At 43.6% G+C, this 26,042-nt stretch overlaps 1 protein-coding gene across 4 annotated transcripts in view; it reads left to right on the top strand.

The window, feature by feature from the left end:
- The first annotated feature begins 10,294 nt into the window (after positions 1-10,294).
- Positions 10,295-26,042, top strand: part of ZNF385B (zinc finger protein 385B) — a 230,306-nt gene continuing 214,558 nt past the window's right edge. For 2 of the 4 annotated variants that reach the window (XM_065413603.1, XM_065413601.1), the window contains exon 1: positions 10,295-10,530. In XM_065413603.1, the coding sequence (XP_065269675.1) occupies positions 10,295-10,530 (236 nt within the window). Of the gene's footprint in view, positions 10,596-26,042 lie in introns of all 4 variants that reach the window. The other 2 variants (XM_065413602.1, XM_065413604.1) reach the window with 2 other exon arrangements.

The following is a 26,042-nucleotide window of genomic DNA, read 5'->3' as shown; positions in this document are numbered from 1 at the left end:
GGTAGGATCCTTATTCGTTACTAGGTGCTCCATTTAAATGTTAACTTTATAGACAAAAATATAACCCTTTAAATATAGCTTGTAACTGGTTTCAAAACCATTCTCAGCACAAGAAAATATAGTCTTAAAGATACTTTGGAAAATGTAATAAAGGTAATTTCCAGAGTTGTTAGTCTGAAGGTAAATACACCTCTACCCCGATATAATGCTGTCCTCGGCAGCCAAAAAATCTTACCGCGTTATAGGTGAAACCGCGTTATATCGAGCTTGCTTTGATCCACCTGAGTGCGCAGCCCTGCCCCCCTGGAGCGCTGCTTTACCGCATTATATCTGAATTCGTGTTATATTGGGTCGCGTTATGTCGGGGTAGAGGTGTATATGGAAACCATAATGTGTTAAATGTCCTCAGATTTAAGAATCTTAAGCAATAAACTTGAGTGAAGGAAAAAACTAAATCGGCTTCAAAGGATATAACATACTTTAAAAGAACAGACTTTGATGAGACATTGTGCCCAAAACAGAATGTCTTCATGGGGGTTGGTGAAGTGCATGCAGCAACAGCCACTGTTTTCCCCTTTAGTAGATGTACCCTGCATTCTCCTTTCACCTCCTCGCTTGCCGTGATCAGATGGTACAGGAGAAGAATGGAGCTATGAACTTCCCTTCATCCCATGTGTCATAACTACCAAGGGAAGGGTAACAGCTCTCCTGTGTATAGGGTGACCAGACAGCAAGTGTGAAAAATCAGGATGGGGGTGGGGGGTAATAGGAGCCTATATAAGAAAAAGACCCAAAAATCGGGACTGTCCCTATAAAATCGGGACATCTGGTCACCCTACCTGTGTACAGTACTATAAAATCCCTCCTGGCCAGAGACTCCAAAATCCTTTTACCTGTAAAGGGTTAAGAAGCTCAGGTAACCTGGCTGACACCTGACCCAAAGGACCAATAAGGGGACAAGATACTTTCAAATCTTGGGGGGGGGGAAGGCTTTTGTTTGTGCTCTTTGTTTTGGGGGTTGTTCGCTCTTGGGACTAAGAGGGACCAGACATCAATCCAGGCTCTCCACATCTTTCTGAACAAGTCTCTCATATTTCAAACTTGTAAGTAAACAGCCAGGCAAGGCGTGTTAGTTTACCTTTGTTTTCTCAACTTGTAAATGTACCTTTTACTAGGGTGTTTACCTCTGTTTGCTGTAACTTTGAACCTAAGGCTAGAGGGGGTCCTCTGGGCTCTTTAAGTTGGATTACCCTGTAAAGTTATTTTCCATCCTGATTTTACAGAGATGATTTTTACCTTTTTCTTTAATTAAAAGCCTTCTTTTTAAGAACCTGATTGATTTTCCTTGTTTTTAGATCCAAGGGGGTTGGATCTTGATCCACCAGGAGTTGGTGGAAGGGAGGAGGGGGGATGGTTAATTTCTCCTTGTTTTAAGATCCAAGGGGTTTGGATCTGTATTTACCAGGGAATTGGTGAAGAGTCTCTCAAGGCTACCCAGGGAAGGGAATTAGCATCGAGAGTGGTGGCAGCAGACCAGATCTAAGCTGGTAGTTAAGCTTAGAAGTTTTCATGCAGGCCCCCACATCTGTACCCTAAAGTTCAGAGTGGGGAAGCAGCCTTGACAACGGTTATCCCCTTTAGTAGATGTACCCTGCATTCTCCTTTCACCTCCTCGCTTGCCGTGATCAGATGGTACAGGAGGAGAATGGAGCTGTGAACTTCCCTTCATCCCATGCCTGATTGATAGTATCTAGCATTGCTCAACTTGCTTTCCTAGAGCACAAGAAGCAAAAGGGCAGGATTGTCACTGCTTTCTGCACAGGAGTGGGAGATTTCTCAAGATCAACACAGTCTGGCCCATAATTACTTGAATATATGGCAGTCTTTGCAGGGTTAACATGATTAGCTGGTGTTCTATCCCTGCAGGAGTCAGTGCACCTTGAGGCAGGGCCGGCTCTAGGCACCAGCAAAACAAGCTGGTGCTTGGGGCGGCACATTTTTAGGGGCGCCATGGCCGGCGCCAGAATGCCGCCCCTAAAAATGTGCCCCGGCCGCCGCTTCTCGCCCTCCCTCCCAGGCTCTCAAGCCTGGGAGGGAGGGGGAGCAGCGGCGTGCGAATCGGCTGTTTCGCGCGCCGCGGCCGCTCGGGGTCTCCCCCTCCCTCCCAGGCTCTCAAACCTGGGGGGGAGGGGGAGATCCCGAGCGGCCGTTTCGCACGCCGCTGCTCCCCCTCCCTCCCAGGCTTGAGAGCCTGGGAGGGAGGGCGAGAAGCAGCGGCCGGGGCACATCTCCCCCTCCCTCCCAGGTTTGAGAGCCTGGGAGGGAGGGGGAGAAGCGGCGCCCGCGCCGCGGCCACTCGGAGTCTCCCCCTCCCTCCCAGGCTCTCAAACCTGGGAGGGAGGGGGAGATCCCGAGCGGCCATTTCGCGCGCCGCTGCTCCCCCTTCCTCCCAGGCTTGAGAGCCTGGGGGGAGGAGGCAGGGCTGGGGATTTGGGGAAGGGGCGGAGTTGAGGCGGGGCCGGGAGTGGGGTAATTAAAAAACGGGCGGGGATGGGGGGCGGCAAAAATTGTTTTTGCTTTGGGCGGCAAAAATCCTAGAGCCGGCCCTGCTTGAGGGTATGTTATTTAGGAGCAGTATGTGGATTGATAACTTGGACAACATTGATGGCTGTTTCATGATCTCTGTAAAAGCTGACAATAGGTTTGGCACTAAAGCCAAAATTTTCAAACCTAGGTGACTGTTAGACCTTGTCTACGCTGGCAAGTTTCTGCACAGTAAAGCAGCTTTCTGTGTTGTAACTCCCCAGGTGTACACACTGTCAAGCCACTTAGTGCACAGAAACTGCGCAGTTGCAGCACTGTAAAAAAAACCCACCACGACGAGAGGCGTACAGCTTTCTGCGCCAGGGGTACAGCACTGCGGTGCCAGTGTAGACACCCTGGTCAATTACAGCACTGCGATTGGCGTCCGGGAGGTGTCCCACAATGCCTGTTCTCGCCTCTCTGGTCATCGGTTTGAACTCTACTGCCCTGTCCTCAGGTGACCAACCATCATCCCTACTCCTTAAATTCCTTGGGAATTTTGAAAGTCCCCTTCCTGTTTGCTCAGTGATGTGTGCAGTGGTCTCAGTGCATCTTTCCAGGTGACCATGCCTGCTTCACACACCCAGCAATCCCCCACTTGGAGCAATGCCAACCTGCTGGACCTCATCAGCATTTGGGGAGAGGACGCTGTCCAGTCCCAGCTGCGCTCCAGCAGTAAGATTTGATACCTACGGACAGATTTCATGATGCATGACAGAAAGGGACCGTGACTGGGACACGCTGGAATTCAGGGTCAAAGTGAAGGAGCTGTGGAATGCCTACTACAAGGCGTGGGAGGCAAACTGCTGCGCCCTTGAGCTGCTGGTTCTACAAAGAGCTGGACACTATACTTGGTGGCGACCCCACCTCCACTGTGAAGGCCACTGTGGATACTTTGGTGGCTGGCGTGCCAGTCAAGAGTGGACCAAGCCAGGAGGAGGAAATCTTGGATGAGGATGTGGAGGGAGAGGATGGCTCAGAGGCAGAGGACGACTCGGAGGTCAGAGATGCGTGCAGCCCAGAGCTATTCTCTACCACAGAGGAGGCTAGCAAGTCACTGCTGTCGGAGATTGGTGAAGCGCAAACAGGAAAGAGACCCCTGGTAAGTAGCTTTGATTTTGGGAATCGCTGAAGCGAGTTGTTGGGGGCAGGAGGGTTGCAGAAAGCAGGCTTGTATCTGTATAATGCATGTACCACCATGTGCCTAGTCTGAGCGGCGGAACAGGGTGTTGATTGGCTCCCTCACTTCCCGGGGATTTGCCTCAGATCTCCAGGAAACTCTCATGGAGATACTGGGCAATCCATGCCGTAGGCTCTTTGGCAGAGCTGCTTTGTTTCTTGCCCCATTAAGGGTAACTTTTCCACGCCACTCTACTGTCACTTGGAGGGAAACCATTGCTGCACACAGGTGAGCTACGTAAGGGCCAAGGCGGAAGCCGCTGTCTTGGAGCAGTGAGATCTTCCATGATGAACACAGCCTGTGGAAAATGTGGGGACAAGAATGATTATAAGGGCCCCCCCCCCCCTTACAGTGCTGGCTCTCCCCAAGAGCCACGTCCCCAGTGTACAGCACGGTCCTGGAACAATGATTTCCCCTGCGGTTACTCACCGTTTTGGGGGTCTTGTGGCTCGTGTGCTTGCCTGGAGTCAGCCAGTTACTGACAGGTATGTGAATAGTGGCTGTGTTTTAAATCAGTGATATGTATGTTGCGAACAACATTGCTCTGTAAAATGTTGCATTTTGGCTTCACAGATATGACCTTAGGAGACCAGCCTCTCTCTTTATCGCCAGCTGAACGGCTGCGCAGAATTAGGAAGCGGCCAAGAAGAACTAAGGAGGATTTTCTGCGTGATGTCATGATGCACTCCATGGCCAAAAAACAAGAATTGTAGGAGTGGCGGGACAGCAAGAAGAGGGACCGAAAGGAGAATGCAGCACACCAGAATGAAACCATGGAGCGGCTGTTAAAGGTTACGGAGCGCCAAGCGGACATGCTCCAGGCGCTACTAGCACTGCAAACCGAGCAGCTCCGTGCCTGCCTTCCCCTATAGCTGCTGTCTCAAAACTCTTTCCCATGCGCCCCCCAGACACTGTCAACACACTCTTATCAATCTCCTGGCTCCAGTCTGTACCTGCTGCATTCCACTCCTGCCCAGCCACAGTCCAGCCCTGCGGACTCTAAGTTCCCACTGCACTGAACACACGTCCTTCTGCAGTTTAGCCCTGTTGAAGTACAGTACCCACTGCACTGGAGAAGGTTGGATATAATACCTGGACATACACAAAACTTTAACCATCCCTGGATCCCACCTCCTCCTGGGACCCTCTCTTCCATCCCCCTCAGTGCTGATGGGTTTTTTGCCTCTCTCTCCCCTCCGGTCGTTATTTTTTAAGAAAATAATTGTTTTGGTTTGAAAGAAATCTTTATTCCACTAATTGAAAGCAAACAGAGCCTTGCAAAGCAACAGGCAATTTTCTTACACCTTCATAGTGCATCGCCTGCACCAATCACAATCACCTCCTAGCATTACAAGCACTGCACACCTGAGCATAGCAATAAATATTAGTGGTTTTCAGCTTCAAATTGCTCCCTCAAGGCATCCCGGATCCTTATGGCCTCACGCTGCGCCCCTCTAATAGCCCTGGTCTCTGGCTGTTCAAATTCAGCCTCCAGGCACTGAGCCTCAGCAGTCCAGCCCTGAGTGAAGCTTTCACCCTTCCCTTCACAAATATTACGGAGTGTACAGCACGCAGCTATAAGCATAGGAATATTGTCATCGGCCAGGTCCAGCATCCCATATAGGCCGTGCCAGTGGGCCTTTAAACAGCCAAAAGTACACTCAACAGTCATTCTGCACTTGCTCAGCCTGTTGTTGAACCGCTCCTTGCTGCTGTCAAGGTGCCCCCTGTATGGCTTCATAAGCCATGGCATTAAGGGGTAGGCAGGGTCTCCCGGGATCACAATGTGCATTTCGACTTCCCCTACGGTGATCTTCTTGTCCCTGCTTGCAGCTTCCTGAACAGGCCAGTGTTCCGAAAGATGTATGTGTCATGCACCTTTCCGGACCAGCCTGTGTTAATGTCCGTGAAACGCCCACAGTGATCCAGAAGCACCTGGAGAACCATTTAGAAATACCCCCTCTGATTAATGTGCTCGGTGGTCTGCTGCCCCAATTGGAATATGCGTGCCATCTATCACCCCTCCTCAATTAGGGAAGCCTAGGCAAAGCCATCCACAATGTCACGCATGTTGCTCAGAGTCATGGTCTTTTGGAGCAGGATGTGATTAATGGCCCTGCACGCTTCCATCGACTTTCCCACTACGAACTGGTTAGCGACCAATCGGTAGCAGTCTGTAGTAGCCAGCTTCCACAGTGCAATCGCCTCGTGCTTCTCCAATGACAGAGCAGCTCTCATTCTCGTGTCCTTGTACCGCAGGGCTGGGGCGAGCTCATCACACAGTCCCATGAACGTGGCTTTCCTCATCCGGAAGTTCTGCAGCCACTGCTTGTGATTCCAGATGTGCACGAGTATGTGATCCCACCACTCAGTGCTTGTTTCCAGCGTTCCACTGGGGTCAGCACCTCTGTGAATGCCACAAGCAATCTCATGTCATAGCTACTATGCGTGGCGAGATCAATGTCTCACGCTTCTTGCCTTTGTAGTTTAAGGAATAACTCTACTGTCACTCATGACGTGTTTGAGCGAGCTGCATATTGGTCAACAGTACGGGATCCATTCCTGCAGACCGAAGAGGCAGTACACAAACCGTTGAAAGATGGCGCCAAATGTGAATGGAAGCACAGGGATTGCTGGGATGCAAAGCAATGCATCATGGGACATTGGGACAGGACCCAGGATGCCCTGCGACCTCCTTTGCCTTCCCACAACCCTTAGCAGCAGAAGAGGAAAAGATGCTCTGTGGGATAGCTGCCCAGAGTGCACTGCTGCGAATACCGCTGCAAGTGTGAACATGCTATTGTGCAGGCAGCTGACAGTGACACACAACAGCAGTTTCCCTTCAGCGCTCTCTGAGCAGTGCTGTAACTGCCAGCTCTGTAACTCTGCCAGTGTAGAAAGGCTCCTAAAGCCATTTTTAGGCACCTTTTGAGAGATGTTTAGCACCTGTAGCTCCTAGGGGCTCTGCTGGGTTTGTTGGGTGCTCAGCACTTTTATTTAGAAACCCAACTTAAGCACACAGATTTGAAGAAAATGGCTTAACAATTTTTAGACTTCAGCCTTGTAACGTGGAAAATTGCTCTAGTATGTAATTATTTGATCTGTACTAATGCCAAACAAGACAATACTTTTTATTAGGACTGGCTGGGAAATAACAATTGTTTTGCAAATAAATAAATGTTTTTGCTCTGATGGAGAGGGCAAGACCGATTGACTCCTTCTATAGCTCTCTGGTTAGGACACTGGCCTGGGACATGGGAGCCTAAGGTTTAAGTCCTTGCTATGCCTAATTAGTGTGTGTCCTGAAAATGTAATCAAAACTGAGCTAGTTCCCTGATGTATGTAGTGTAGTTGTTATGTTGATCCCAGGATATTAGAGAGAGACAAGGTGGGAGAGGTAATGTCTTTTACTGGACCAACTTCTTTTCCCGAGAGAGACAAGCTTTCCAGCCACACACAGCTGCTCTTTAGGTCTGGGAAGGTAGTTAGCACATATTATAAGGGAACCATTCAAGGTAGAGCGGCCGTTAACACCTTTCTGGGAAGCATTTTGGTTTCAAGTAAGCAATGTCTTCCAGCAGAAAACAGTTTTGTTGAAAATTATCCAACCACCTCTACTTTATACTTTATCTGTGTTCTCTAGTGTATCATGAGATTAATACAGTTGTGCATTTTGCATACTTCCGAACAAATGGAATATCATATGTCAATAAAAGTGATAATTCAGGAAACCAAAAGTTCAACATTCTCGTACATTAGCAATCTTTTTACATAGGAGAGAGAGTAAAAGAAAGTAATTGTATGAAAAATTGAAAAGTTACAAATACTGAAGCTGCAAACAGATTAAATTTTCAGATGAAAACGTCATGTAAACTCAGCTGAGTCAGGGATCTTGGTTGCTTGCATTGAAATATGATAGTATGCTTAAATGATTTAGTGTGACAGTATCTAGCCTAGGTTGGAAGATCACAAGCGATAGGTGTTTCTTAGTCTGAAAAGTAGTTAGATGCCCAGAAACTAAAATGATTTTTAATAAGGCTCTTTGTGCGTTGATTATTCAATATGCATAAACTTTACTGACCGCTATGATACAGTTAATTTTCTTGACTTTTTTTGGGGGGGGGGGGAATGTGATTATATATAATCTTTAACATAATATTCTGCATAAGAAATAGATGTATTTAAGAAGAGTTTTTATCAATAAAATCACGCCTTAGAGAAATTCAACAAGTGATAAAATGGATGTAAGAGAGGATACCATTCTCTAGTGGTTAAAGCAAGGTTTGGGGGAGAGTTGAAATATTTCCATCCCAGCAAATGACTTGCTGTTTAACTTAGAGAAAGTAAACCTCTTTTTGCCTCACTTTCCTTCCTCCTAAGATGGTGGCTTGAAATATTTACCAGGCATAGTAACCGAAGAACCAAACCTAATCCCAGCTAAGTATGGAAGACTGGGTGGGGAGAGGAAAAGCGCTCATTCACGAGGTTCAGGGTAGCACAGTAGTACTTGGAAGGAATAGTATGATGCTGTTGGGACAGGCTGGATTCTCCATCTTATATCAGTCTCAGTAATGATCAGTATAATACTCTAGCTCTGGACTGGAGAAGGAACTTTTTCTTCTCCGAGCATCCAGATCCTTTTGGCTGATGTAAGTTCCTCCTCTAGACATTTTTTTGTCTTCTCAGGAATGAATCCAATGCCTAACTCTGCTGCTCTCATAGGGTATTTCTACACTGCAATGTAAGCTCCATGTTAATAGACTCGAGTTAGCAGACCCTGGGTTTAATCTAGAGGTTGAGTGTTTACATTCATTGTAATCCCAGGTTAGGAATTGTTGAACCCTGGGTCCCAGTCTCTGGCTCCAGCATCTACACTGCATTATGAGTCCAACCACCTATATACCAGACTTCCTAGCACCCACCCAAAATGTGGCTGCTATAGCCCTTTGTTCATGGTGCAGTGTGAGAGAACTTGATTGTCCACTAAACTTGACTGTCCAGAGGACGAAGAAAGTTGGCCCGTGGGACTATGGGATACTTTTGGAGGATTCCCAGAGCACAAGTCCAGCTGGGCTGCATCTACACTGCAAAGCAAAAAACTTGAACTCTGGGTCCTGGCTTGACTCAGGCTGAAAGACCCTCCACCCCTTTGGAGTCCTGGGAACAAGTCCTAGGTTAGTGTGATTTGTGTGTAGATGGAAGTGGGGTTAGGCTTAAGTCTGAGTTCAAACCCTGGGTTTACATTGCAGCGTAGGGCACGTTTACACAGGGGTAAAAGACTCCTAGAATGGACGCAGCTGGGTCAGCTGACTTGGCCTCACAGGGCTTGGGCTCTGGGGCTCAAAAATTGCTGTATAGAGGTTCGGGCTCATGCTGGAGCCCGAGCTCTGGGACATTCCACCTTTTTTAGCCCCAGAGCTGGAGTGAGCCCCACAAGCCTGAGTCAGCTGACTTGGGCCAGCCTGTGTAAACAAATGGCGGACATATCCACATGTTTCCCAAACAGCATGAAACTAACATGATTCTTAGTAATTTAACTGCTTACCACAAAGTGGTGAATAACAGCAATGGAACTAACCAACGTTGTTGATTTTACTTTGGCAAAACTGTGAGTAGCAGAGGCGTAGAACTTGGATGTTTAGAGTCTCAGGAAGGAAACAAGTGGGTCTGTTTTATGCTTGGGCTGCATTTGGGAGGTTATCTTCACAACCACAAGGACTAGAAACTCTCCCACCACCCAATTTTTTTTTCTTTCTTTTTTTTCTTTCTAAAATTACACTTTCATAAAACTGTCTGTCTAGTGTAATTTGCCAGGGCAACATTCCTACTCACTAGGGGCAAGTGCATTTTTAAGCCTTATGGAAATAATAAGAATTGTAAGCTTTTGGGGACAGGATCTGTCATGTACATTTGTATAGTGCCTCCCCCTACCTAGTTGGCCTCTATCTGATACTGCAATATAATTGTTTAATAATACAACAGATCTGTGAGAGAGATATTTTAAGGCATAATTGATGTTGTTGCAAAGCTTTGAGATCGTTGGGTACTATAAATGCAAAGTATTCATTATCCTTATCTATTTAAATATTCTGTTGTCCCCAAAATTTCATTATAATTTTTTGTTCTTCATCCTTTTGGTCTAATTTATTACTTTAGGAATTTGTGCACTATTAGCAAAAAGCTTCAGAACCTATTTGTAGTGAAGAGGAGGAAAAACTTAAGTAATCTTAACCTCTGCGGGGAGGAAAAACTCAACTTTTTTTTTTTTTAAAAGAGAATTGGTGGAACAAGATAATGAGTACTATTGTTCATTGAGAGTTACATATTACCAGCTTCTTCTTGCTGAACTCATCGAAGTGACACAAATACACAAAATGCACCATCCTGCACAGTTTGGAAACTTTTTTTTTTTGGATGAACCTGGTCCTCAATGCTCGATACTTTTTAAATGTATTAAGTATGTAAGATCCTTATTTAGGAATATTATTATTATTTGGTTTCTGGCATCAACACTGTGTTCATTTTATAGGTATGAAGCACCCAATAAGTCCTGACCAAATCTTTGAAGATGGAATTATGAATCCATCAACTTTTCTACGGGGCTTTGAAGAGAAAGGACTGAGGAATGATAGACCAGACTATCAATTAAGTAAAGAAAAAAAGAAGATACTATTTTCCTTCTGTGAAGTGTGCAATATACAGCTGAATTCTGCAGCACAGGCTCAGGTTCATTACAATGGGAAATCTCACCTGAAAAGAGTGAAGCAGTTGAATAATGGGAAACTACCTACAAACACAACTACAGGCACTTTGTTTGCAAGCACAAGCACAGGTACTTGATTAATATATGAGAGAGATGCTGATTTCTGGTTAGAAAAAAACTAAACTTGCAGAGATAGCAAAGCTTTTTTAATACTCCATATACAATATTAATGATTGGTAATACAGAATACTACTGGTTATTATTATTATTATTTATTATTATTACCCTTTATACTGCCATAGCCACTGTTACATTTATTTCCTTAAAAAAAAAATGGACATAGGTCTTTATTTTTGTGAAAGGAAATTATTCAAAGTCTTTCATCTTACAAAGCACTAATAGAAATGTATTGATACAATTCTAGTTGCAGCATTGAACATGTTGATTCCTTCATGTTCGTCCAGCTTTTATTAGGCAGTGTTGTGTAGCTTAAGGACTACAGGATTGGACTGTATGTATTTAAGGTATGGAATATTCAAAAATGTCTGTATCTAAAGATGTAGCATTCTATTCTCTGATATGTAGATTTTAAACAGTCCTTAATAGTAACCACTCCTGCATTCTTTTAATTTTTGTTTGTTTGTTTTGTTCCAAGAATTCTAAATTCTAGAAAGAGGTTGCAAGTGTAATTGTGAAAATATCTGGAATTTTTACCAGATTATAGTTTGGGTGCATCAGTTTTTTTGTTTAAAGCATACCACCTCCACCTCGCTCTTTATTTTATTAAAAGGAAAAAAATCAGGCTGCCTTTCTACCTCCTAAGAAGCAAAAAGGCCTCAGGTCCAATATTTTAAAAACATCCTTTGCAAGTCACCTTTGAAAGAGGGGTAACTATAATTCATTCATTGTGCTGAGAGATGCAAAAAGATAGGCATATCTCCATATAATATTATTATTATTATTATTTATTATCTCATATAACTCAAAGGGACTTTGAAAGGTCATTGAGTCCAGTCCCCTGCCTTCACTAGCAGGACCAAGTACTGTTCCTGACAGTTCTCCTCTCCCCCCCATCTCCCTAAATGGCCCCCTCAAAAATTGAATTCACAACCCTGGGTTTAGCAGGCCAATGCTCAAACCACTGAGCTATCCCTCCCCAACAAGATACCATTGTTAAGAAGAATTGCTATCTAGAGAAGGCATAGATAGTTGCTTTTATTATTTAGTATATAAAAGTATTGATCAAGTGACAGATTCCAGATCTTCATAGAAAGGATTTATTAATTTTATTATAGAAACACCGGAGCTACATTAAAGGTTAAATTGAAAACTCTGGAATACTGGATTGAAGAGATAAGACATTGCTATTTTAAATTCTTTGTTTCTCTTCCTTTTGAGTTCTTTTTTCTAGATGCTTGATTTTTTCTGTTTCCTTGGTTTGGTGTTGGTTCTTATGTTTTGATTTATTTTGAATCTAAGGATGGAATGTGTGTCACTTGGATATGTTGCTGGCAACCAGGCCCCTTTTAGAAAATGATGAAATTCAAATTGATGTGTAAATACCCTGCTGGTTTCATTGTGAAATTTTTCAAAAGTATTCTGAATGAGTGAGACACCATCATTTAATGAAATAAAATTATCTCTGTGTTGCTGGAAAATGCAACCCCTATAGTATTTGTTTGCACTGTATGTTTTGATTGCTTTGAGCTGTGTACTTATGCTGCTTTGTTAGCAATTTAAGTAACCTAAAACTGTAACTCTTGGTCCCCTGTCTCCCACACTCTTTTGTCCTTAGGCCTTCTCCATCCCAGCTGCTTGCAGCTCCTTTGGGTGTGTGCCTTGGATGCGTACCTTTACCCACATCTGCCAGTAAAAATCAGGATTGGTTGCTTCATTAAACTGCACATTACTTGAAATTAATATTTCTTTTGTTAATCAACTTGTATACTCCAGAAATATATTTACTAATTTTACTGATCTGTATAGTGCTGCTGCTATAAGAGTTAGGCATTTTATTTGTATAGTTGAATTACATTAACTTCATTATTGGTAAAAGAAAAAAATCCCTAAACATAATGCCTTTCATAGACTGTTATAAAATATACCTTTGGTCTAAGAGCCAGTACATTTACTGGAATGCAGTTCTCAGTGTTTCTGAAAAACAATAGTGAAACAATAGTGTAGCAATGTGAAGTTCCCACAAGATGGTGCTGCAAGCTTGTAACAGATACGGTACTTCATCTACAATTCTGCTAATTTTTTGCTAAGTTGTGTTGCTATATGTAGTGGATTTTTAAACAAAACAAAACTTTTTTTTTATGAATCCCTTTGCAGGACAGCAGTGATACATGTTATTCGTACTGTTGCTGGTTTTATGAATGGCCTCCTCCTACTCCACTTCATTCCCTTTTGGACAGGTAGTTTACCCAGCAGTGCTGTTGCTCCCGAAAATGCTTATCAGCCTCTTGGGATATTGGGCTTGGGGGAGTCTGCTTGTGGTTTCTGCCTTGGTTGTATTAAAACTGGAAAAATGCCTGGAAAAAGGCAAAATACCTTTTACAATGAATTAAGAACATAAGAACGGCCATACTGGGTCAACTCAGTGGTCCATCCAGCCCAGTATCCTGTCTTCTGACAGTGACCAGTGCCCGATGCTTCAGAGGGAATGAACAGAACAGGGCAATCCCCTGTCATGCAGTCCCAGCTTTTGGCAGTTGAAGGTTTAGGGACACCTGGAGCACAGGGTTGCATCCCTGACCATCTTGGCGAATAGCCAATGATTGACCTATCTTACATGAACTTATCTAGTTCTTTTTTGAACCCAGTTATATTTTTGGCCTTCACAACATTCCCTGGCAACAAGTTGCACAGGCTGACTGTGGGTAGTTTTTGAGGTAGCCTGAGACCTCATCCACTCTGTAGCCTCTGAGAACTTATCCACTTGGCCTGTACAATTGCTCATATCAAGCCAGGCTTACAGTTGTGTGAAGAAGTACTTCCTTTTGTTTGTTTTAAACCTGCTGCCTGTTAAATGAATTGGGTGACCCCTGGTTTTTGTGTTATGAGAAGTAATAAATAACACTCTCCTATTCACTTTCTCCACACAATTCATGATTTTATAGACCTCCCTCATGTCCCCCTTTAGTTGTCTCTTTTATAAGATGAACAATCCTGGTCTTTTTAATCTCTCCTCATATGGAAGTTGTTCCATACCCCTAATATTTTTTTAAAAGCAACAGAGGGTCCTGTGGCACCTTTAAGACTAACAGAGGTATTGGGAGCATAAGCTTTCGTGGGTAAGAACCTCACTTCTTCAGATGCAAGTAAGGCTTACTTGCATCTGAAGAAGTGAGGTTCTTACCCACGAAAGCTTATGCTCCCAATACCTCTGTTAGTCTTAAAGGTGCCACAGGACCCTCTGTTGCTTTTTACAGATTCAGACTAACACGGCTACCCCTCTGATACCTAATATTTTTTGTTGCCCTTCTCTGTACCCATGTACATCACAGATTCTGGAAGTGCTCTTTGTGTTCTATGCCCCACCTGTTTCTGATAAATGGAATAATTTTCTTTGGGTTCTGGGCTGCTTTAGGGAGCAAATGTGAATTAACTTGCAGATTACGCTCAGTGATGCCGTTTTGCAGTCCTTGCGTAACTGAAGGCCTGCGGAGTGGCCTCTCTGTGAGTTTGCTGGGGAACAGAGATTGGGTGTCTGTTTGCCACAGTATACTCAGTCAGCAGCATGGGTACGTAAGCCGTTATGCTGGCATGCACATCTATTTGCTCACAGGTTTCTATCCTGGCAGAACACTGTCATGCTGTAAGGCTAGATCCTGTAGCTGTTTGCCCAGGGGCATTCTGCACCTATGCAGCAATCCCTTTCACGTTAGTGGGGCCCCGTGAAGGCCCAGGGGAGCATATAGGCAGATCAAGTAGCAGGATCTAACCCTATAACATCATCTATATTTGTGACAGTTGCAGGATCTAACACATAGTAATAAAATGTAAGAACTCTATAAAATGAAAAGTATCCTCTTAGTGAATCCTGCCCATAGTTAAGATGACTCTCTGAGGCTATCAGTGAAAAATTTAAAATTACTATAAGGAAACCTTGGAAAATTGCTCTAAAAATGTACTAGCCCAGCCACAATATCTACTCATCCACCTCTGCCATGATGATGCTGGAGGGCAATCTGGGAGGGGGTAGGTATTTAGTCTTGGCTGTAAAGAAATTACTTGTCTCTGGTGAATAGGTGAGCAGAATTTGCCAGGTCAATACAGAAAGACTGAATAAGGGATAGACTATGCTCTGTTACAACAGCATAAATCTGGAGTGAGTAACACTATTGACTGCAGTGGAGTTACTCTCCATGTTTTAATTGTGAGCAGAATCTGACCCTAAATTGGAATCTGGATATAGAGCCCCAAATCCATAGCTGTGCCAGAGCTTTGTCCCTGTCCCACTTAGGGCTATTTGCGCTGCCTTGTTGGAGATCAGAATCTGGCTCTCAGTAATCTTATTGAACTAGGCCTTGAACTCCTTTCTAGTTTTCTCTTTGAAGAAAAATGTCTGTCAGTTTATTTTAGTGAGCATTGAAAAGCATGCTAGGCACCAGACAAACAGCCCTGGCCCTGAAGAGCTTAAATGCTAATAAAGTCTACTCGCGAGGGCAAAGTTACTCATGTGCGTAAGTGTTTGCAGGACTGGAATATCCCTAAATAGAGAGATGGGAGGGAGAATGGAGAACAAGGATTACAAGAACAGGAGCATGAGTTAGCACAGTTTCACTGCACACATCTTGTGTTTTTTGGGGGAAGGCGTTTTTGCTATTAGGTGCTGTGGTACCCCTAGTATAGTACATTTTCTCAATGTCAATTTTGCCTGTTTCCGTTTAGTTAGTTTTAACCTTCGCTATTTTATTTTCAAAGCTTGCTCTGAGAGAGAGGGAGGAATGTACCAGGGGGTAGGATACAGAGCCTAGTCAATGCTACTTCTAACTCTTCTTCCTCTGCTTTGTACAGCCCAAACCCCATGCACAATAGCTCAAAAAAAGGAGCTCCATAGGCTTTGAGTAGGGGGCATGATGCTGTATGGCTGGCACTCTGTCCCCATTTCAGTGTGTGCAAGAGAGTGTTACTGGATTAGGATAGCAGAAGGGGATAGTCTGGCCTTTATATAAATGATTAGTTCATATCTTTCACTAAAAGCTAAAATTAATAATTCCATTAATGTAATTTAGATGAGTATTAAATGAGGTCTAGAGGCTGTGTTCATTTCTTACTCGTAACTATTGTAGACTTTTGTCCAACCAGATCTTGTTGAGTGGAGGGCACCACTTTATTTCTGCTCCTTAAGTATCTTCAAAATTTATTTTTTTCTGGGAAAATGAAATATAGCCTAAATCAACTTATTTTCTAGCCATTCATTCATTCATTCATTCATTCATGTGTGTATGTATATATGATATATATTAAATATATACATTGCTGTTTTCTGTCATATCAAAACAATCTACCATTTTGAAACTAAGAAGGGACTTCACTGTATTGTTTTGGTGTACTTTCATTTATCAGCAAAACGTGTTTTGTGGTGATAAATGATTGAGGTATTATTATTTACATAACAGGTGTTAACTGAGACACTAATAGCTATGAATAATGTTTGTAATTCCTCATTCAAAGATGGAAAAGGTGTAGTGTAAATCTACTGGTGACTATATTAGAAAATATGTGGTAGTTGAAAAACATTGCTTTTTTCCTGCTGCTTGCTGCAGCCTGCAGGTCTGTGCAAGGTAGATCCAGTGACCAGAAAGTATACAAATACCTGGGGGAGGTCCGCTGTGGGGGAGCTATGACTCCTTCTGTATATAGTGCACATTGCCCCAGTTCCAGATATGGGCTGGTGCATAAATTGCACCTACAGGTTACCTCTTGGGATTTTTTACTTCTCCATTATTGGTTAGTTAAGGTTCATTTTTAGCAATTGGTGAAGTATTGAAGCAGAACATACAAAAATCCCCCAGAAGGAGCGGGGAGAACATCCCTTAGACTAACTAGGAATTTTAGTGGTAATTATCTACCAGCATACTCTAATTTTGTGCTTTATAGGACTGGACATGCAGTTGTTTTGGGCACACAGATTGGTACATGCCTGGCATATTTGTACATGCAAAATCGTTTTGGTATGTATTTGTACATGCAAAATTGGGGACTGTAGCTGAAAGAGTTGCACAAAACATTCTTGGGGCTCTTTTTACATTATTCACAGGCTATGTGTAGATTGAATATATTCTCCATGTTGCAAATGTGGGTGTTCCTGAATTGTTCAGTAAATTCTCCCAAGTTGGAGTTATGTCTTGGTGAAGAATTTATAATTGGGCCCTCCTTTCGTTAAGGAGCTGTTCACTTCCTGTCCTAAATTGTGTGACATTGCGGTTTGCTGTTAAACCTGGCCACATTTCCGCATAGGGGTGCGTGACATAATCTCTGGTCAGGCTGTGGGCCCCAAACCTGCAGAGGCAGACACTTACACTTCCATAGAGACCCACTGCAGTCAGAGAAGGCTCTACATAGGTATGAGAGTGTTCCCACACAGGTCTTATTGCAAGACAGGGTCCTCTGTTTATATATGATTGCTATGTCTGTAGAGCAGCGGTTCTCAAACTTTAGCAATTCGAGGACCCCCATTTTGATTTAAAATTTTTTGTGGACCCCCCAAGACTGCTTCTCAGCCCCAAGCCCCGCCCCCACTCCACCCCTTCCCCCAAGGACCCACCCCTGCTTCCTCTCTTCCCGCCCCTGCTCCACTCCTGCCCCTCCTCTTCCCTGCCTCTTTCCGCCCCCTCTCCTGAGTGCGCCCCATCCCCGCTCTTCCCCCTCCCTCCCAGTGCTTCCTGCATGCCACTGAACAGCTGTTCCCTGGTGTGCAGGAGGTGCTGGGAGGGAGTGGGAGGAGTTGATTAGCAGGGCCTGTGGACCCCAGTTTGAGAAACATTGAGGTAAAGTGTTATAGTCCTGTGGGATGAAAGGTGCTATATAAATGCAAGATGATGATGATTTTAGACAGTCATTTAGCTGTTTAAAAACACCCACTCCCCGACACTTCTGACTTAACTAAAAAAGTAAATCAATATTAACATACAGTACGTATCTTGATCTGAGATACTTTCCCTTACACCAACTGCTAATACCCTAGTATATTTAGATAATCTTGTAACTGTTTAACAGAAACTCATGTGCCTTTTTGCTTTGCAAACTTAATCTCTCCCTGATCTTCAGTTTATTCTTGTTGCAACAGTGTTGTGTATCTATATTTTGTATCTTGTACATATGCCCCTCTTACTTCTTTGTGGGAAAAGATAACCTGGATGAAGCAGATGAAAAAACAGCAAGATTTACTTATTGGGAAGTCGGGGGCGAATGGGAAAATGTCCTTTAGTAAGTAATCAAAGTGAAAAAGAAAAGTGCTTTGTCATATGCTGGCATACACTTAGCTGTTGAATTATCTCTGAAAATATTTACTATGTTCTACTGTACAGAAGATCTTAGTCTAGGCCAATACTCCATTCCCCTTCCCCCTGCAAATATTTACATTACTCTTTATATTAGAGACGGACATATCTGTGGATATTCTTGCTCTCTTAAGCTGATTTTTGTATCCTTTACATAATTGTATAAGCGAGTGCTTCTATTCATATGCAAGAGAGTCCAGGAATGACTTTTATTTTTTAATTTATTTGAATTATTTTTATTTATTTATTTCAGGCTTTTCCAATAATAAATCTCCTCTGAATACAGGCTGCTGATTCTCCTCTGTCTCCTATTCACTGTGGAAAAGGCAGAGCTATTTTTAACCTTTACAAAATTTAGATAGATGATTCTTCATTCTGTGTGGTTTTGAGCTAAATCTGTAGAGCCTTTCATAATCATATCCTTTTTATGGTTTGCTTGAATTTGATCACAGTTGCTGATTTCATGCATTGATAATGAAGGCTTAGGTTGCCTGTTTCTAAGCATAAATCCATCTCAGACTTCTACTTTGATAGTGCTCTGTGTTCAGTACGCATGAAGATATAGAACTGAAATTGCTTTGCTTTCTTTACAAATGACTCAGTGTGCTTGTCCTCCTTCCCTAAAATGTTGCCAGCGTGTAAAGGATTTTCAATGAGCAATGCAATAAGCCAGCATCTGGGAAGGTTTGAAGCTGCATTGGTATAACAGTGTACTGTCACACAGATGATCAGGGCTGGAGCCAAGTCTCTGTAGCACCGTAGATCATATTGGTCACATACTGGAAGTTTTGTTTATCTAACTTGGTTGCTATTTAAGCTGGTTAAATAGTATTGTCATAATGTGGAGTGGACTTCCTAGTAGAGGTGAGCATGATTTTATTATTAAACTTTTCTGGTTAGTTTTGAGATATCACTATTAGATGCTTACATGTTTGGCACTATTTCTGTGGGTATGTCATTTGTATTGTAGTCATTACAGTGGAAATAGCAGATGGGATAACAAAAAGGCAAGGTATATCTGATGGGGTTTTTTAATGTAAAAGTAACTCAGTAAATATATGTGTTAAGCCTCCTCCTTTCTTTGCTTGCTGTTTGCCGAGGGTATCTTACCAGTAGGTGACTTCCTATGCATTTTAAATATTTCAGAACATGTCAGTGATACTATATGATTTGCTGATCATTATAGAAGTAAGCTAATTAATAGTATGATTTGTACACCACTGGTCACAAAGAAAGCTATTACTATATACATTAAATCCAATTTTGAGTCATGATGATATGAAGAATACATAAGAGACCAATGGTATTCATAAGATAAACTAAGAAAGTAAATGAAATAAACTGCATGCTGGAGTTGACTTCTTATATAAACCTGACATTATTAATGTTAAAAGTTATGACCTCTTATGTACAGAACAACCTCCAATAATTCATTTGCTCTGACAACTTGTTTCATGAGAGAGGTATAAAATTACTGTCACTTGTGTCTAACCATGCTTTAATTAAATTTGACATTAAGTCCAGCAAGTTTTATTTAAAAATAGGGTGCTGAAGCTACTATATGAAGTTGATATTAGTAAATCTTAGTTGAAAAAGCTCTCTCAGAGCAATAAATAGTGTGTAGCTATATAAAAAGCTTGGACCAGAAATTTTACCTATTGCAAAACACACTAAATTTATTTAATCTGCAAAGTACTTATTAAGCATCACAGTGCTGCGGCTGTGCTTAGTCTATGTTGAAACCGGCTTTAATTATGTTCCGATCTGGTGGTATTAACTTGTTTAATACAGAAAAAGAGTTTAAAAATTATTATGATGTATTCAAAAGGGTATTTTGCTTGCTAAAATAATGTCTGTTTATGTAGACTACAGATTTTTTTATGAGGAACTAACACAGCTCATGCGTCTTCCTGCTAAATTTATTTGAGGCAGCTGTTTTATAGCTTTCAGCTCTAAAGTTATAGATAAGTGTGTATTTGTTTGACAGAAGATTCGAGAATTTCCATTTACTGCCAGTACATGTAAAGCTTGGCTAAGCAGACTGCATCAGGAGCACACCATTTGTATTAGCCAATCTGTCTTTGCAAGTCCCAGGGCCACTATCTTGCTAGAAGCCACTGTGTGCTTTTGAAAGCATGAAATTAGTTTTATACTGAGCACATGGTTTCTCATTTAGCAGTTCTTTTTATGGTAATGGTCAATTTATAGTTTGCTGCCAGGATTTCGGTGTTCTCTCAAAGCTGATAGCTTCTGCTAAGGTGTCCTTTGGAGATAAAAAAGAAAACCCAATTAGACCCTAACTAGGGGAGAATTCTCCCCATCGACCCATTTATTATTTGTATTCTTATTTCAAAGTTATTTTATGATGACAATCTTTCTGATAATACCCATCAAAATACATTTTCCTGCCATAGCCAGTTCATGAAATACAAAAATTAACATTGTCTTGTTACTTTGTGCATAGTTTTGTAATCAATTTGTAATAGGCTGCCTTCATGAGGGTGGCAATATTATATCCTTTTGTCTATTTCTTAGTGTATCAGGAGCACAATATGTTGAATGTAAAATAGATGGTGCAAGGTGTGTATGTCTTTGTTGAATGTTGCTATGTAGTTCTTTAGACTCCAGACTGGAATTTTTAAATCTGATATGATTGGTGTTGGTTAAATGACAGGAATACAGGAAAATGGCTGTAAATAGTTATTCTGCCCTCGACTCACCCCGAAATGCATTTTACCCGTAACCTGGTGAAACTACTTTTTATAAATGTTTAGCTCTGTTGAGCACTTTTCCTTTGAAAGTGAAAATTTCACTATGCTAAATTATGCACTGTTTCCATAATTGCAGATACTGTCAGCTAGAGGTTAAGAAGCTAAAGATGTTGACAAACGTTGAATTTACTTGGTACTAGGCTGCTTTTCCTTAGGTTAGTTTGGCCAGTTTATGCTGTTGATTCCTTTTGAAAGCTAGGCTCTCAGTTCTGTGCCTATTTAATATAGGTCTCCCTCAGTGCTTTGGAATAAATCTTGCAATAAGATCAGCGTTTACAATACAGTATATACTTCTGTGCTGGAGTTTTCTTTCCAAGTGGCAAATCCTGCCCTGCCTCTTGCACCTTGGAAGACCTGTTAGGCAGTGGAACTGATACATTTCCTCTGTGCAGGTGGCGAAGGTAAAACATGAGGAGCTCCTTCTACACCTGTGTGGGCTGAGGAACTGGTGGAGGTACAAACTGGTGGATGTACAAGTAAGCTGGTACACCAACTGTACGCCCCTTCTGTCCCATGGAAAAGGGAAGGGTGCAGAAGTTGTGAAGACAACTGGACACTGGGAGGAGCCACAAAACACCATTTTAATCTAGGGAAAGGATTCTGTTCATGCCTGGCAGCCACAGAGCTCCCTGCACCAAACCTGTGTGTTTGGGTTGGCCCTAAGAATTGAGGCATAGATACAAACTGACACAGTTGGGTTTTATGTAGTTTTAAAAATGTGGTTGCTGTCATTTTCAGATCTTTAAATTCATTGCTCCATCATTTTTCTGTAAATGCTCAAAGCATACTAAGCAAAAAAAAAAGGTTGGTGTTTGCATTTAGAAAAATCTGTGCTGCATATACCAGTAGCACAAGCTATTAAAAAAGAAGGGGAAAAAAACACCTCTTTTGTAAGTACAGTGCATTTTTCTTGCTCTGTTCTTTTTTGGACTTTTATCAAGTATTTTTATTGCTATAAAATACATGCTTGCCAAATTACAGGCAGGCTAGTTCTTTGTTCCACAACTTTACGTTGTGAGTAAGCTGCTTTCAACTTCAAAGATCTTACATCCTCTTAAATGTTTAGATCACTGCATAGCTCTCCTTCTGCCAGTTCATACTGATGGGTAGTGAGAGAATCACCTTCCAGAACAGTGGTAGTGTTGGGCAAGAAGCAGTTAGTTTCCTTGTTGGGAAATTTACTGCATTGAGAGAGTACTGAAGGGTGCTATTTTTGTATGGTGGCTTGCATGACATTTCTCTATGAAAATATTAATAATTTTTAATCTTTCTCCTTTAGGAAAACCATGTATTGATATATAGAACCTCTGAGGATTGAGAGAAAACTTTTGGATAAGCAACACCCCATTCTGGGCTTATCTATAAGAATCCCTGTAGGATACAAGGACACTGTAAGTGAAAAAGGAAAAGTGATTTTGGGGAAGTGGTGTGGGGTTTATAAAGAATCCCATTCTGCACCCTCTCTGCAGGCTGGAGAAACCCCTGGGAGGAGTTAGGTTGTTAGAAGTCTCTCCTGGAAGGTTAGGCCAAGTCCTGGGCTAGCCCCTGAAAAAGGTTCTTGGTGCTCAAGAAGTGCAGTTTTAAAGAGAGGTTGAGGTCCTGGAATATGAGGCAGTTGAAGTATCCTAGGTCCAGATGGCTTAGCACCTCAAAAATAAGGAGTGAGAGCTTAAACTTGACATTGTATTCAATGGGAGACAGCTGAGGAAGTGGAATGTGAGGCTGATGTCCTCAGCAGTTGGTAACTGAGCACAGCAGCTGGATTGTGTACCAGTTTCAATTTTCTCAGGGCTGATGGTTTCAAGTCCAGTTAGATTGCATTCCTATAATTAAGAGAAACACATGTCTTTGTGATTTATCAGTCATGTCATCATTAGCAAGGATGGGATTCAGTCTTCCAGTCAGTGATGATGGAAGAATGTTTCTTGTGAATTCTGCTATGTGAGAACTTTGCATCAGGAGGGTCCAGAAGAATTCATAGAATCATAGAAGAGTAGGATTGGAAGAGACTTCAGGAGATCATCTAGGCCAACCCCCTGCTCAAATAAAGACCAATCCCAACTAAATCATCCTAGCCAGGGCTTTGTCAAGCTGGGCCTTAAAAACCTCTAAGGATGGAGATTCCACCACCTCCCTAGGTAACCCGTTCCAGTGCCTCACCACCCTCCTAGTGAAATAGTTTTCCTAATATCTAACCTAGACCTCCCCCACTGCAACTTGAGACCATTGCTTCTTCTGTCAGCTGCCACCACTGAGAACAGCCTAGCTCCAGCCTCTTTGGAACCCCCCTTCAGGTAGTTGAAGGCTGCTATCAAATCCCCCCTCACTCTTCTTTTCTGCAGACTAAACAAGCCCAGTTCCCTCAGCCTCTCCTCGTAAGTCATGTGCCCCAGCCCCCAATCATTTTTGTTGCCCTCCTCTGGACTCTTTCCAATTTGTCCACATCCTTTCTGTAGTGGGGGGCCCAAAATGGGACACAATGCTCCAGATGTAGCCTCACCAGTGCAGAATAGAGGAGAATAATCACTTCCCCCGATCTGCTGGCAACGCTCCTACTAATGCAGCCCAATATGCTGTTGGCCTTCTTGGCAACAAGGGTATACTGTTGACTCGTATCCAGCTTCTCGTCCACTGTAATCCCCAGGTCCTTTTCTGGAGAACTGCCGCTTAGCCCGTCGGTCCACAGCCTGTAGCACTGCATGGGATACTTCTGTCCTAAGTGCAGGACTCTGCACTTGTCCTTGTTGAACGTCATCAGATTTCTTTTGGCCCAGTCCTCCAATTTGTCTAGGTCACTCTGGACCCTATCCCTATGCTCCACTGTATCTACCTCTCCCCGCAGCTTAGTGTCATCCGAGAACTTGCTGAGTGTGCAATCCATCCCATCATCCAGATCATTAATGAAGATGTTGAACAAAACCGGCCCCAGGACCAACCTCTGGGGCACTCTGCTTGATGCCAGCTGCCAACTAGACATCGAGCCATTGATCGCTACCCATTGAGCCCAATGATCTAACCAGCTTTCTATCCACCTTATAGTCCATTCATCCAATTCCTAAACTGCTGACTGGCTTTTTCAGATGAAAGCAAACTGTAGCTGTAAGCTCTGTACGGTGCCTCCCTCTGCCTACAGGCATAACATCTGTCTTGCTAGTATTTATCTTCCACCAGCTCTTTCTTATCTATGTGCAGATTTTAGCCAGATGTTAGAAAAGCTGGGTGACAGACAGTACTGTTCTTTGCATTTGTAAATCCAAGTTCTTCGAGTGCTTGCTCATGTCCATTCCTTGCTAGGTGTGTGGGTGCCGTGTGCACAGTTGCTGGAGATTTTCCCCTCATTGATATCTGTAGGGCCGGTTCTAGTGCCCTTTGAAGTTGTGTGCACATGCACTAGTATAAAGAGCACCACTGGCCCTGCGCCTTTTCAGTTCCTTCTTATCGCCTGTGATGGTTGCTGGAACGATCCTTCTTGCTGTGGCAAGGTTTCTTTCCCAGTGGTTGGACTTTCTCTGTTCAGATTCTGTATAGTTATCACAGTTAGTGTATGTAGTTCTTAGAGTTAGTGTATACAGCAGTGTTAATAGTTGTCCTTGTTGTTGGGACTTTTTTGCTCTAGGGGCTGCGCATGCCATGGTCCCCAGGCTTCAAGCCGTGCGCGTCTTGCGGCAAGCCGATGCCAGTTAGTGACCTGCACACTAGCTGTTTAAAGTGTCTGGGGGAGTCTCACATCAAAGAGAAGTGCCAGATCTGCAGGGACTTCAAACCTGGCACCAGAAAGGACAGAGACATTAATCTGAAGGCTATTCTCATGCAGGCAGCCCTCAGACCGGTCTCGGAGCCAAGCCACTCTGAATCAGTGCCGAGTACTTTGGCATCTGTGTGGAGCACTCCTACAGAACCATGTTCTTCCTGGCACCGGTCTCCATCCCTGGTGCCAAGGAAGAAACATAAGAAACAGTGCACTGAGAGAGGGCGTTCTCCAGTACCGAAGAGAGACAAGCAGGGACAAGCCACTTATCCTCCCCTGAGCCACTGATGGCACCGCAGACTCTGCCTAGAGTGCTGAGTCCAGTACAGGACCACCACCAACTCCCAGGAGCAGCCGTGGGGTCAGGCTTTTGCTGACCCTTCGACACAGGAGGTCTTTCTGGTGGTGAAGGACCTGCTGTCCCTCCTGATCCCACTGACTCCTCAAGGGCCCCCACCAGCCAAGGTGACTGGGGACAGAAGGGAAGAAGGTCTGGCAAGCTCCTTCCCGGTATAGACCACTGCGGCACCGTCCTAAGGCAAGCCCTCCATACTACTGATGCATTGGTCACTATTCTGACACTGTCTCCTGGCACTACCTGGTGGTGGAAGTAGCTACTGCACTGCCATGGTCTCCAAGGGAAGAGTCCTCTTTGGGGTCCGAAGGGGAATCCTTCACTCCGTCCAAGACCTACATGCCTCCGGACTTTGGTACTGACCCTCCTGGCCACTGGTTGATGCAGTGGCAATATTGAAACCCTTGGTTCCCCTGGTACCGGGGCTCCCTTCCCATTGCTCATACTCGGTGTCATAAAGGCGGGCTACCACCTCTTCCTATCCAGCACCAGACTCTGACTCCGGCACTGACCCTGGTGCTAACATCCAGGAAGTGGTCATAATTGACATGATGGAAGAGGAGGGAGCCCCTCCTCCAGCACAGGCCTTCTCCTCCTCATCCCCGGAAAAGGCAGTTGCAGGCCCTAGTACTCTGCTCCCTTAAGATGACTTCAGGGCCCACCAGGACCTCCTGAAAAAGGTCATGGTAAACTTGGGCCTGGAGGTGGAGGAGCTTATGGAATTGGCACACAGCCTGAGCGACATCCTGGCTGCAGCTACTTCCTCCAAAGTGGTCTTGCCCATAAACAAAGCAGTATTGGGCCCCATTAAGACACTCTGACAGACCACTTCTTCTCTGTTCCCCACATCAAAGAGGCTAGAGAAGAAATACTATGTCCCAGCAAGCAGGTTCAAATACCTTTACTCGCAACCCTCTTCCCCTGGGATCCCTGGTATTGTCAGAGGCAAATGAACAGGACAGACAGGGGTAGTCGAGTGCTATCCGTCTAAAATAAAGAAGCAAAGAGACTGGACCTGTTTGGATGCAAGGTTTATTCGACAGGCAGTTTCCAACTACGTATCTCCAACCAGCAGGCTTTGCTGGGGAGGTCCGATTTTAATCTGTGGGACTAATCCAAATTTAAAGACTCCCTTCCTCAGGAATCGAGGTAGGAATTCACGGCCATCCTAGAGGAAGGCAAGATTGTGGC

This window comes from Emys orbicularis, chromosome 11, assembly GCF_028017835.1.
Source record: "Emys orbicularis isolate rEmyOrb1 chromosome 11, rEmyOrb1.hap1, whole genome shotgun sequence".
In the NCBI taxonomy this organism is placed as follows: Eukaryota; Metazoa; Chordata; order Testudines; family Emydidae; genus Emys; species Emys orbicularis.
This window is presented reverse-complemented; position numbering and strand designations above follow the sequence as displayed.